General features: G+C 42.3%; 1 protein-coding gene across 1 annotated transcript in view; it reads left to right on the forward strand.

Annotated features, from left to right (window-relative positions):
- Positions 1-13,078, forward strand: part of ADGRA2 (adhesion G protein-coupled receptor A2) — an 86,231-nt gene that overhangs the window by 54,612 nt on the left and 18,541 nt on the right. Inside the window, exons 3-7 of the mRNA XM_063311437.1 lie at positions 6,647-6,718; positions 7,102-7,173; positions 8,576-8,647; positions 10,680-10,843; positions 12,516-12,729. Of these exons, the coding sequence (XP_063167507.1) occupies positions 6,647-6,718; positions 7,102-7,173; positions 8,576-8,647; positions 10,680-10,843; positions 12,516-12,729 (594 nt within the window). The remainder of the gene's footprint in view (positions 1-6,646; positions 6,719-7,101; positions 7,174-8,575; positions 8,648-10,679; positions 10,844-12,515; positions 12,730-13,078) is intronic.

Consider the following 13,078-nt stretch of genomic DNA (forward strand, 5'->3'; position numbering starts at 1 on the left):
TTTACATTCTTCCATTGGCTAACAGCTGTCCTTTTACTAGCCAGAGGGCAGCCTTACACATAGACAAGAGAAGGACCGTCCTTGGCTTTTTGACTGAGTTGTTACGCCTTGCTGCCTGAGATCTTGTGAGTTGCACTAGATCTCAAAAGCAAGTGAGCAATGGCAAGGAAGGGTTTCAGTTTAGGAGTGCAGTATCTGCTATATAGACAGAAGGTCCCAGATTCAAATCTCAAATTTTCCAAATAGGTTGGAATAAGTTGTGTCTGAAAGCTTAGAGAGCTGCTACCAATCAATGCCAGTAAGGCTTCACTAGATGGACCAGGGAAGAAGGCCCTTACTAGGTTCCTACACGTATACATGTTCCACCACTAGCACTGGCCCCAGAACATAAGGAATGCTTAGAGCCAACTGCTTTTATTTCTTGCCATTTCCTTTGTGTGTTTGTGTCATACAACTTATCTCCTTCCCACAGTTGGACAGCTGCCTCCTCAGGTCGAGTTCCAAAATGCCTCTGTCCTGTGAGCAAAGGAAGCCTGCTCTTCTTTCCATTTCTTTTTGTTTATGAGTTCTCTGAAATCAAATCTCATTTAAACACAGGCCATATATGGCTGCTAGTCAGGGCTGGAAAGAATGTGTGCCAAAAGGGAAATTCATCTGATTTTTTTAAACATTTTTTTATCCCATGCTTCATTCAAAAGACAGGACACATGGTCTCCTTCTACCCACCTCCCCTGACTCCCGATTTTGTCTTTGCAAAGATCCTATGAAGAAATTTGGGCTGAGTGGAAACCCCTTCCCTGTAATCGCCCAGGTTTCTGGCTGAACAGAGATTTGTTCCTGAGTTCTAATGTGCCCCTTTAATCTAAGAGGAGGTACTCCAAATGTTCCTGCACTACAACTCCCAGCATCTCTTACCATTGGCCACCATTGGCATCTCTCACCATTGGCTGGAAACTGTAGTTCACAACCTCTAGAGCAGTGTTTCTCAACCTTAGCAACTTTAAGATGTGTGGGCTTCAACTCCCAGAAATCCCCAGCAGCTAGGGATTTCTGGGAGTTGAAGTCTACACCTCTCAAAGCTGCAGAAGGTTGAGAAACATTGCTCTAGAGTGCCATGAGAAGTATTGTGACTACACTTGCTGTGCTGGATCGTTTGTCTGTGAAACTCTTGTTTGAAGACCTGGAAATCCTAAGGTGGAGGGGAGATGGGGGTGTGCTCTCTTCCCCTGTCCTTTCTGTCTCATGGGAGGGGAATGGAGTACGCTGTAAAACACTGTGACTAGCAAAGAGGAGCCAGGCCCTCAGGAAGACCAACTGGGAACCTGTGGTGCCATATTCCTCCCTTGTTTGAGGACTGGAAAGTTACAAGCACACCCGTTCTTGTTTGCAAAATGTTGGAGGAGCTCTCTGTTCTCAGGAAGAGGTCCCTCTCGGTATACATGTTGGTGGCTGCGTGTGTTGTGCATGTGTACATCTCAGGCAGCATTTGGAGAAGTGTTTTTGCAATGTTTAGAACTCCTCATTCCCAAGTCCAGCTGTCTCCTTGGGATTAGGAGGGTGGGTTCACTGGTTGCTTTTGTTGTGTTAAATTTCATGATTTAGAGGAACAGCTGCAGGCAGCGTGGCCTGCACTCATCCCTTCTTTCTCAAGAGCCTGCGGAGACTGATGGTGGGGAAGGAGTGGGGCGGGTGGCAGAGAGAGCAAAGGAAAGAGGAGAACATAGCCATAAGTTCTCAGCTGGAAGACTTGAAGAGCCTGATCTTATCACCAGCACATTTCTGGGCTGCGTAATTGGCAGGGCGAGGGCCAGCTCTTCTGCCAGGGTTTGGAGCAAAAGGGAGGGAGGAAGACAGTTGGTTGAACATAGTGTTCATGAGAAAAAGGGCTCATGTCCCTCACTGCATTCTGTGGAATACAGCATAATTACTACATCATTTCCATAAGGAATAAGGATGCAAGGATTTGGTCATCAGCCTTGTACTAGAGCAAAACTTTGCAGTGTTTTGTGAATTTGCTGGCTTAACCAAAAAAAAAAAAAACCCCTCTGCCCCATGGACTATGGCTTCTCTTCCATCCTTCTTTTGCCAATTTTATGTTCTTTCTAAAGCAACAAGTGAGTTCCCTGTGGCGACTGTGTTTATGAGTCCTTATCGCAATGTATTGTTCCTCACCCCCTAATTTTGATTTCTAAAGTTTTTTATATACAGGTAGTCCTCACTTAACAACCATATGTTTAGTGAAGGTTCCGACTTACGACAGTGCTGAAAAAACTAACTTAAGACTGTCACAGTTCCCCCCCGCCCCGGTCTGTGATCATGATTTTGGCACTTGGCAACCAGTTCGCATTTATGACCGTTGCAGTATCACATGATCACCATTTTTTATTTTCCTAGCAGGCTTCTGGCAAGCAAAATCAATGGGGAACCACGCGATTTGCTTAATGATCACATGGTTTGCTTAACGACTGCCGCAAAAAAGGTCATAAATTTGGGTCAGATTTGCTTAATGACTGCTTTGCTTAGCAATGAAAATTCCGGACCCAATTGTGGTTGTTAAGGGAGGACTGTGTGTCTGTAAATTTGGAGGTTCTCCAAAACCTTCTGAAATTGCTCCTGTGGTGTGTATATGGCATTGGAGGTGGGGGGGTATTGGAATCCACCACAGGAAAATAAAGAATAGGAGGAATGTTTATGCTTCTTTGTTCTATATGTAATAACTGTTGTTATTATTTATTAAATTGTATGCCACCCAACTCTCAATGACTCACTTCATCTGTTCATGGCTGCTTTTTATTCAGCCTTTAATACTAAACAACGTATAGCTATCATGATTAGTAATCAACACTGGGTGATGTTAGTAATAGTAGGATACTTTATTTGGGTCACTGACCAGCCTTAAATAACATAAAACATGGGAACAGAAGAAAATAACTTTAAAAGATAAGATAAATAAAACAAATTGCAATATGAGAAAGGGAAATTGAGCACAGCCAGCATAGGTTCAAGTAACCACTTCAAATACTGAGGCTTCAGTGAAGAAACCATCATAAATCATAACAGAGAAACAGGAGAATTAACAGCTATTGTTATTATTAAACTTTGAGCATGTTTAATCAAACCAAAACTGTTCCCAGTGGGGTCTTGCCAAATCTTGCTGGCTATTCAACAGAGCTTGATGACTTTCTTATAATGTGACATTCTGATCAGCTAAAAGATAATTGAGATAAAAAGAGTCCATTTGGCCTGGGTACGGGGTTTGTTGTTTATTTGTTCAGTCGCTTCCGACTCTTCGTGACTTCATGGACCAGCCCATGCCAGACTTCCTGTAAGAAAGGTATAATACATTTGTGTTGCAGATCTTGACAGGGTTGACAGTAATGGTTCCTGACTTACAGTGACAAAGGCATTCATTGCATGGATTTTCTGGAATCTCCCTGCCAAGATGCTGTTTGGAGGGCCCTGGGTAATGTTATACTCCAGGAATTTGTTTACGTGCTTTTTCAAGCCTTCCAAGTTGCTGACGAGGCCTATGTCCTGTGGTAGTGACTTCCATATGTTAACTGTGGGCGTTCCATGAAACCTTCAGCTTTACCCCTAATATTCATTCCAGTAGCTTTGTTCCAGATGGCCCCTAGCTAGCCAGTGTGTTTGTGTGCAAGACTGCCCCCCCAGCTCCTGCTCTACCCCATCCTTGTTCATCCCTCACCATCTTTGCTTTCCCCAGCAAATCTAAAACAAGAGCACTCATCCATGGGATGGGGAGAGTGAGAAAGCTATACTTTAAAGCAGGGAGGATGGGAGATGCATCACAGGACCATGGGTGCAGAAGGAAAGTGCCATTCCCACCAATGGGCAGAAATTGCTGCATATTGTATCTCCAAAGGAAACCCAGCAAAATTGGCTTCACACCCTGTCCTCCGGCAAGGGAATGGAGTGAGAGTTTACCAGCATACCATTACAAACTGCACACATGCTCTGTGGTATCACAGGGGTAGGGAAGCAGCACCAATTTCAAATTGGCATTTCCCCTGATCCTAGAAGGGGCCTCTGTGCTATAGGAAAAACTTTGACTTTGTCTGTCCTGAGTCTCTCATAGTTTACCTTCCTTTTGGCCTGCTCTCCTGGATTTGATACTGTTGGAGTGTTGAGTGTTTAGGAAGATATTAAGGGCAACGCACAATGCTGGGACACGAAAAGAGCTGCTTGCTTTTTGGTGGAGAGGAGGATTTTACTGCTGTCCTAGTCTTTTTGGCCAGAAGTCTTGAATATATGGGTGGGCTAGTTCATGTGAGTGTGCACTGTTGTTTTCTCAGTGCCTCGCATAAGCTGAGAGTGAGAAGTTACAATTACAAGGAAAGGGAGAGTCCTGACGGGGATTCTTAATTAATTATAGAGCAAAAACAAACCTTCTTACAGCTATCAAACTTTCTTTGATGTGAGGCTAGAGATAGAGAGGGCCTTTGGACTCTATGGGACAACTTCTAAGAGAAACCTATCTTCAGGAGGTGGGAATCCATCTCTGTGTTTCAAGACAATGAGGAAGTTTGTTCACTGTAGAAGACCATCGTAGGGATTTTAGGCTTATCCAAAAAATAAGCAAATACCTTGTATTCTTATGCAACAGTTCATCTTCCTGTGATGTTACCAGACGTGGGCAAGAAGGCATATTTTCTTCTTTTTTCTTTTTAAGATATAATTTTTATTAAGGATATTTTTTCAAGCAATAAAAGACAAATCTAAAAGAAAAGATAGAAGAAAAAGAAATAAAGAGAAGAAAAAGAGAGTGCAGAACACAAAAAGAAAAAAAGAATAAGAGAACCAAAGTCAGAAAAATAGGTGACTTCTGAGCTTCTTTGCAACAGAAATTAACAAACTTATTATCCAACCTTCCTCCTTAATAATACAAAAATCCCTTCAGCCCCTTGTTTAGTCCTTTTTCAATCATCAAATCCATAAATCATCACTTCACTTTTCTCTATTTTCAGCAAAAAGTCCATAAAAGGTTTCCAGAGTTTTAAAAATGTACTTACTGTTTTGTCCTGACCAAACAGGTCAGTGTTGCCATTTCTGACAATTCCATTATCTTCACAACCCATTCCTCCATTGCAGGAATTTCAGTATTCTTCCATTGTTGTCATGCTGTGGTTACCATGTATAAAATTAACCTTTCATCACATTAAACCCAGCAAAAAACATAAAATCTGCCTGATTGCTTATTTAAAAACAAGTAAAAAAGTTGTGGCAAATGCATTTGGCAACTTGCTACTGAATTTTGGTGGCACAATCATAAGGGTCAGGGGGCAAAAATAAGGGTTTGGGGGCTATGGGTTGTCCATGGCCCCCAGATTACAACCATGAATATAGAGCCTGATTTGTGTGTGTGTGTATATATGTGTGTGCATGCGCACACACACACACAAGCCTTCCTTCTTTTATTTTCTGCCACCAGTTGTCGTGATGAGCTATTGACTTAGCAACTTTAAAAAGGGATTCTACCATTCCCCAGAGGACAGTGACAGAGGTCTATCAGGCATGTGATAATATGTTGCCTTCTAGATGCACTGCTTGTATGAATGCATTTCTGGAGAACACAAGTCAGAGGGTGCATGTGCCAATATATGTGCTTCTGGTCTTTTTAGAGTCAACTCACTGGCAACTGGAGGAGGGAAAACAGATCCTGAATTAATTTAGTCCAGTGGTTCCAAATCTGGAGAACTTTCAGATGGGTAGACTTCATCTCCTGGAATTTTCAGCAACAGACCTGCTGGCTATGGAATTATGACTGTTGAAACCCTTCTGGAGGGAACCCAGTTGGGGAAACTTATTTATTCAAACTTTAGTCTGAATAAAATCCAGCAGGACTTTTCTTACTGTTTTCCTTTCTCCATCTTGAAAAAAGGGACTGAAAAAAATCTGCTTCCATTACCAATTTCTCAGCAAATCGCTGGCCACCCTCTCATTTTGAAAGTAAATAATTTGGCAGGGGTGGGGTGGGGAGAAATCTTCATTTTAAGTAAGTACAGAATCTTTGGGGTTGTTTTTTTAATGGCTGATGTGTGTCAAGCACCAGAAAGAAGAGCATTTGGACTCCCAAAGAGCTAAATTGGTTCCTGCCTCCCTGAAAGAAAGGGGTGGGGTTGTAAACTTCCACTACTAAATAAGTTAAATACATCAGTGAAAAACTGAGAAACAGCCCAGATATGGATGAGGCAAGGGATTTGGAATCATTTGAAAGTGCTTGAATTCTACTGTACATGGTGGCCATTTAAACAAGAGATATATCAAATGCTACAAGTTAAGAAGTAACTAAGGATTATATATTTTTTTTTAAAAATACCCCATTTGTTATCTTCCTTTAAAAGTTAATTATGTATGCTCACATTTGATAAATGCAATATTTTGATATTCTCAAAAGCATGTGTGTAAATAAATAGGAAGAAGGAAGGAGGTAAATGAGCGAGGGATATACGGAGAAGGAAGAATGGGGAACTTTATATAATAGGCTTATCCATGTATAAGAAAAGTAGAAAGAGTAGTAACCTTAAGAAAGTTTTTAACCCTTTTCCTCAAAGATCCATCAAGAACAAAATTCACCCATTCCTCAGTACAACTTTTTATGTTTTTTTGTTTTTGTCTTATTTCCCAGAGATCTGAAGAACAATTTGATTAGCACCATTCAGCCTGGAGCTTTCCTGGGCCTCCAGGACCTGAGACGCTTGTAAGTAACAGCCTCAGCTTCTCCAGAACAGCCCAATTAGCCTATTCCAGCCTGTTTCCTGCTCTTGTTTCTTCACTCTCCAGCCTACCTTTCATACTTACACAGGAATCCCATCTTTTTTTTCCCCCTTGCTTAACCTCAGAGCCCAGGGCCATTTCAAATAGCTTTAAGTAATCTGTAACCTGCCCATAACCCATAATGTCTAACTGTTTACTGTATGTGTTCAGTTTATTGATAATTTCAACAAAGATGCATGTGGTCACCATCTCCTGGGCTAGGTATTTATTTTTCCAAAAGGAAATGCAAAGCATGCATGGGGGGGGGGATATTTATCCATGACTGCTCACGGTCTATGGCTCTCAGTTTTTCTCATGTTTCTACAGGGATCTCTCCAACAACCGCATTGGCTGCCTCAACGTCGGCCTCTTCCAAGGACTGGCCAGCCTTATCCGTCTGTGAGTATTTGATGGCAGTGGTGAAGGTATGGTTTGACTTCGAGCCTCTGTACATGTGTTGATGACAGGAATCCTCACTTCTCAGATCAGTCTTCCAAAATCTGGGTACTCTCCACAGGTGTGAACTTCAACTTCTAGAATAGAATTCCCAGTTAACATTGCCAATGTTTACTATTCTGAGAGCTGAAGTCCACATGTCTAAAGACTGTTCAGGTTGGGGAAGACTGCATCAAAGAATGCTGCTGAGCACAGATGCTCATTATCCCTTTTCAACTGAATTTTGTCAGAGGATCTTGAAATTTGAAAGAGGAGGCTGGGGGGCTTCTAACAAGTATTTCAGATTAGGATCTATAGATTTATGAACCCACATACCAACAATTGTAGTCCCACTATGTATTTCAATAAAAAAACACATTCAATAAATTTCAGCTAATTCTACTAACTGATGTTCCTTAGACAGATTCTTAGACTTAGCTATCTATAGCTATTAGTCATAGGGGTGATACATCCTTAAGATAAAAGCAATGGGTTGTTAAGGAGAACAGTAGAAAGAGGGTTATTGCTCTCACATCTGTCCTGGGCTTCTGGGGTTCCCTTAGATATCTGGTTGGTAATTGGAGAGGACAGGAAGGTGCTGGATGAGATAGCTCTTTGGTCTGATCCAGCAAGTCTCTTGTTTGTTTTATAGTAATTTATTTTAGCATTTATACCGATACTTTCTGTGCAAAGTTCCCAGAGGAGCTTACACAACAATAAAAGACAGATGGTCCCTGCCTTCAGGCTTACTAAACAAGGAAGAAATGGTACAGAAGGGACAAGGGATGGGGAGGGAATAAGAAAACAAGATCAGGCATCACTTGTAGTAATTCTGTTTTGTATTATATCCAGCTGTCATGGAAATGGGCAGCCTAGGGAGGATCAGATAGAAATTCTCATCCCCAGAGCAGATGGTCTTATTGCTCTTCTTTGCAAGCTCCTGGATGATCCTGTAGGAGAGGACTCCAGCAGGTTACAGCAGCAGCAATCAGACATTTTTATGCTTTATGCTCTTCTGCCATAGCTACTGTGCTTTACCCCAAAAATACATTGAAGCCTCTTTGCATTCCTTTGTCCAGCAGTTAATTAATGGAATCCATAGCCAAAAGATGAGATGAGGGCAACTGACTTTAATTATTTTAAAGCTAGACCATCGTTTGCTGTGATGGCTCTATGGAGCCCTGATGTTCAGAGGTAGGGTGTTTCTCTCTAAGTACCATTTGCAAGAGGATAGGGCTCCTGCTGGCAAGTCCTGCAAAGACTTTTCTCTGAGTCAGCTCTCTTGCCACTATGAGTCTTACCTTAGGTAGGCCTCTTGGTCTGATCCTGTAAGTTTTATCTTATTTTATTATCATATCTTTGACAGGAACATATCAGGAAATATCTTCTCCACCCTCCAGAGTGGAGTCTTTGATGAGTTGCTGTCTCTGAAAGTTCTGTAAGTATTTTATGTTTGGTTGGTCAAAGAACAAGGAAAAGGCAGAGAGGAAGCAATTAAGTTCTTAAAATGATTAATGCTGGGGTTGGTGGGACATGGCCAGCACAGGCTTCCTTTTGACACCTTGAATAAACTGCCTTACAGTATGAGTGCATCCACTTTCCTAGATGTCTGCAACAAATTAGACCATTGTCCATCTAGTCCAGTTTCATCTATAACTTGGGGCCTTCGGTGTTCTGACCTAAAGCTCATTTCAATGGTTCATGCAGCTTTATGGGAGTTACTGTCATGAGCACTGATGGTGAGCAGGAGGGGGCCCCTATCCAGGGGGGAAAACGCATGCGTAGTAGTGAGGGCTTGAGCAGCCATTCAAAAAGACACAGAACAGACCCGCCTTGACTTTTGGGGTTTATCTGTCTGGGTTTTCCCACGCTTCTTCAGTTTGTTAGGATTTTCTGTCTAATGTAGCAGTAATAAACACTAGAGACCTATTCCTCGTCTCAGCGTGGTTCCTGACTGTTAGGACAGTTACAGTCAAAAATATGTGGAGGATAACTGATTGGAAAGGCTGGGCTATATTGGGCAGGTATAGGCAGGCAGGTTTAAATCTTCATAGACTTGATTTTCTTCAATTTAATACTTTAAGCACTGCCATGTTGAGGAGGAATTCAGAAATGTTTTGGCCAGAGTTCCCCAGAAGAGTCTAAGTGGGAAGAGCTATTTTAGGGCATTCCATGTTAGGGTAGCTCCTAAAATCAGGACTACCAAAAAAACAACAACACTTATTTTCCCCCAGAATATCTCATGAAATAGTTCTGTATTGTACATTGTGCTGTACAGGGAATGTTAACATGACAGACAGCAGCAACCAGGAACTGAGAACTGCATTCAAGCTGAATTTTCAGGATTCTGAAGGTCTAAGCAAACTACAGGATAGGGGATCAATTCTGTAATATTTAAATTTATTTTTCTTATGCGGTTGCTTATTTTGATCCAGGAGTTAATAACCAGAGGGGGGTAGGAGTTACCCCTTCTCTCATATTTTAACAACAACAACTTAAACAAACTGCTAGAAGATCTGGTAGAAGAAAAGACAATATTGTAAGTGCCTAACCCCCCATGCCAAATGAATAACTGCCCCCTACTCTGTGTGTGTGTGTGAGACAGAGAATGATTAGGGAAGTAACACTGTGAATAGTCTTTATATCCCCTCTTAGTGCTGCTTCCCCAATCAAATCAGCAGCCCCAAAATAGACATAAAACAAACAATCTGGAACTTCAAAAGAAAAACAGGGCCAGAAGACATTTTATTCACAGATAGTCTGCCTCATAAATAGCTGTGTTTCACCCCCACCCCAGGCTTGAAATTAGAAAGGTATCTGGGACTTTCTGTACGTAATGTCTGGCTCAGCCACACTATCAGAAATTTGTAGACTTGTATTCTATTCTGCATTATGTGCCTTAATTATATCTTGAACAATTAATAATAAAAAAATTAAAAAGAAAAAAAAAAGAAATAGCATTTCCTCCCCTTCGAAGCCCTCTGGATTGAATAGACTAGAAATTTGAGCAACCGAGCCATCACCCAACTGTGGACAGCAGTGCTACCTCAAGATGCTAGACCGGCCTTTCTCAACCTTTTCACCCTGGAGGAACCCTTGAAATATTTTTCAGGCCTCGGGGAACTGAGCACATTCAGGTTCAAATACAGGCCAGAAGCTACAAAATTATTATATTTGTTTCATGGCTAGGCCTGTATCATATGCATTAACAGTGTTCTTAAACTAAAAATGAAGAATGAAACTTACCTCTTTAATGCGAAGTTGCCCAAATTTGAAATAATTTTTTAAATAAATCGTGATCTCCAGGGAACCCCATGGTTCCACCGAACCCTGGTTGAGAAACCCTGTGCTAGACCTTTCTAGATATGTTTTTCAGTGTTCAGGGGGACAGGCATCTCCTCCTGCTCTTTCCTGCATAAATCCTCCTCACCTGCACTTACTGCTCACTTTACATCTCTCTCCTTCTCCAGTGACTTTGCCACTGAATACCTGACCTGTGACTGCCATTTGCGCTGGGTCCTAGCCTGGTCCAAAAGCCATTCTGTCCAGATATCTGATAAGACAGCGTGTGTCTACCCCAGCAGCCTGCATGGGAAGCCACTACGAATCTTCAAAGAGAGCCAACTGCACTGTGGTGAGGCACCCTCCTGAGTGAGTGAGTTTGCTTGGTGCACAAGGGAGATTTGCAACAAAATGGTCCCCTTGTTCAGTAGTCCAGTGGTACTTTTACCAGGATACGCCATTTCATTCCTCCCTTCTTCTACTCCATCCTTCATTCAACAGATGCTTGGCTTTCTATTACCACTTAGCATGGATAATCCATGAAGGGCAGGGGGTCAGTTGCAAATCTCTGCAACTGATAATCCCCCCAGTGTTCCTGTTTTGATTACTGAAATATCATAGTTCAACATGTAAAGCATGTCTGTTTCATTTTGCAATCCCAAGAAGACTTCAGAGCAGCTTACCAAAACCCTCACCCCAACTCCCATGTCAAGTAAAGCAACATGATTTCTTTAGGATGCTTGCAGGGAAAATTTCCTGCACTCATCTTCTCTCAGCTGAGGGAAGTATGGCCCTTCAGCAACTGTCTTTGCAACAAAGTTATTGCCTGAGTAGTTGGAACTCCTTCATCATCACTGATGGAGACAAGTTTTCCTTTGCTGGCAGGTGTTAGAAGCAGCAGAATCTTAGCCAAATGAACATTGCTCTTAAGTTTGGTCTAGCTTTGGTCCAGTTTGGTCTAGTGGTTAAGGCAATGGCTAGAAACCAGGAAGCTGTGAGTTCTAGTCCCTCCTTAGGCATGAAAGCCGGCTGGGTGACCTTGGGCCAGTCACGCTCTCTCAGCCCAACTCACCTCACAGGGTTGCTGTTGTGGGGAAAATAGGAGGACGAAGGAGTGTTAGGTATGTTTACTGCCTTGAGTTATTTATAAAAATAATAAAGGTGGGATAGAAAATAAATAAATAAAGTACAATCACCAAATGGCTTGCAAAGAGTTCAGCAGACATGTAGTAATGCTAGTGTAGCAGGAAAGCAGATGGGTGGCTGTGGTTGCATCTGGCCCTTGGGCCAGTCTGTACACGTTCTGCCATTCAGCATGCAGTTTCATTATGACTGCATACAGAATTTAGCAACCTTTCTTCTTTTTTAGGCATAATTCAGCCTAACAATATCAACATTTGGTTAATGGAACACTTCCAATTAGACAATATAGACAAGCATTCTGGGTATGTCCCTTCTGGATGTATTTATTTCTTTTCTTTGAAGGGATGAGCATAACTGGCCTTGCCTGCTGACCAAATGGACCTGTTGATTGGAATCATTCCATGACAGGATTCAGGATACAACTGTAATGGTATGTGAGAAAGACCATGAAAGACAGGGCAAAGAGATGCTACCTAGGGAATGGTCAGATAAGAGAGGGCATAGCCTGCAGCTGCATAATGGGTGGAGAAGGAAACTCAGAAGGGACCCTTCCTAACTTCTTAGACTGTAAAAGGGACGGGAGTAGATTTGTCCTTTCAGACTTGCAAGATTCTGTTAATGTAGCTTTACAATAAAGCAGAATTAGCTCATCTTGTTGTGTTTCCTGTCTGGTCTATCTGGGAAGGCCGACATCAATCTTGCCTCTTTCTCCCCCCATTATACAGCTGTGTGCTTTGCCCTCTGTTATCTGACCATTCCCTAGGCAGCATCTCTTCACCCTTTCTTTCAAGGTCTTTGTCAAATACCATCAAAACAACTGATTTGGGCTTTCTTCTCTCCCTTCCTCTAAAACCTAAGTGAGGTCTCTCTTTTTCCCACAGAAGGGTCCCCAGAGCTGCACACTCATCAGCTAATCCCCTCCCTGAGGCAAGTTGTCTTCCAAGGAGACCGACTCCCTTTCCAATGTATAGCCACCTACCTGGACAACAGCACACACATCCTCTGGTACCACAACCGTGCATTGGTGCAAGAAGATGAACCTAGTGGCATCATCTTAGAGGACAGCCTCATTCATGATTGCACTTTAATCACAAGGTACTAGGGTGTGAGCTGGGTGGGTCAGAGAGGGAAAAGTTTTTTCCCAGTTACTTTCAGTCTTTGGTCTAGCAAAGCATGGCCATTGGGCAAGTTGATGTTGACTAATGCCAGTAGGAACTAAGGTTTAGAAACAATGTCCTATCAATTCACACATAAGCAATGACTTCAGGGAACAGGGATGGACATGTAACCATTTAGTTCATTTTTGTAGTCAGGTTTGGCTTGATTCCAAGCAGAAGATCCTGGAAGGAAGACTGGTGGCTGCCTTCTTAGTGATGGCTCCCTGTTCCTGGAATTCCCACCAAAGAAGACTTGCCCATTGCCAACACTACTATCTTTTCACAGC

This window comes from Candoia aspera, chromosome 9 (assembly GCF_035149785.1).
Source record: "Candoia aspera isolate rCanAsp1 chromosome 9, rCanAsp1.hap2, whole genome shotgun sequence".
Taxonomy (NCBI): domain Eukaryota; kingdom Metazoa; phylum Chordata; class Lepidosauria; order Squamata; family Boidae; genus Candoia; species Candoia aspera.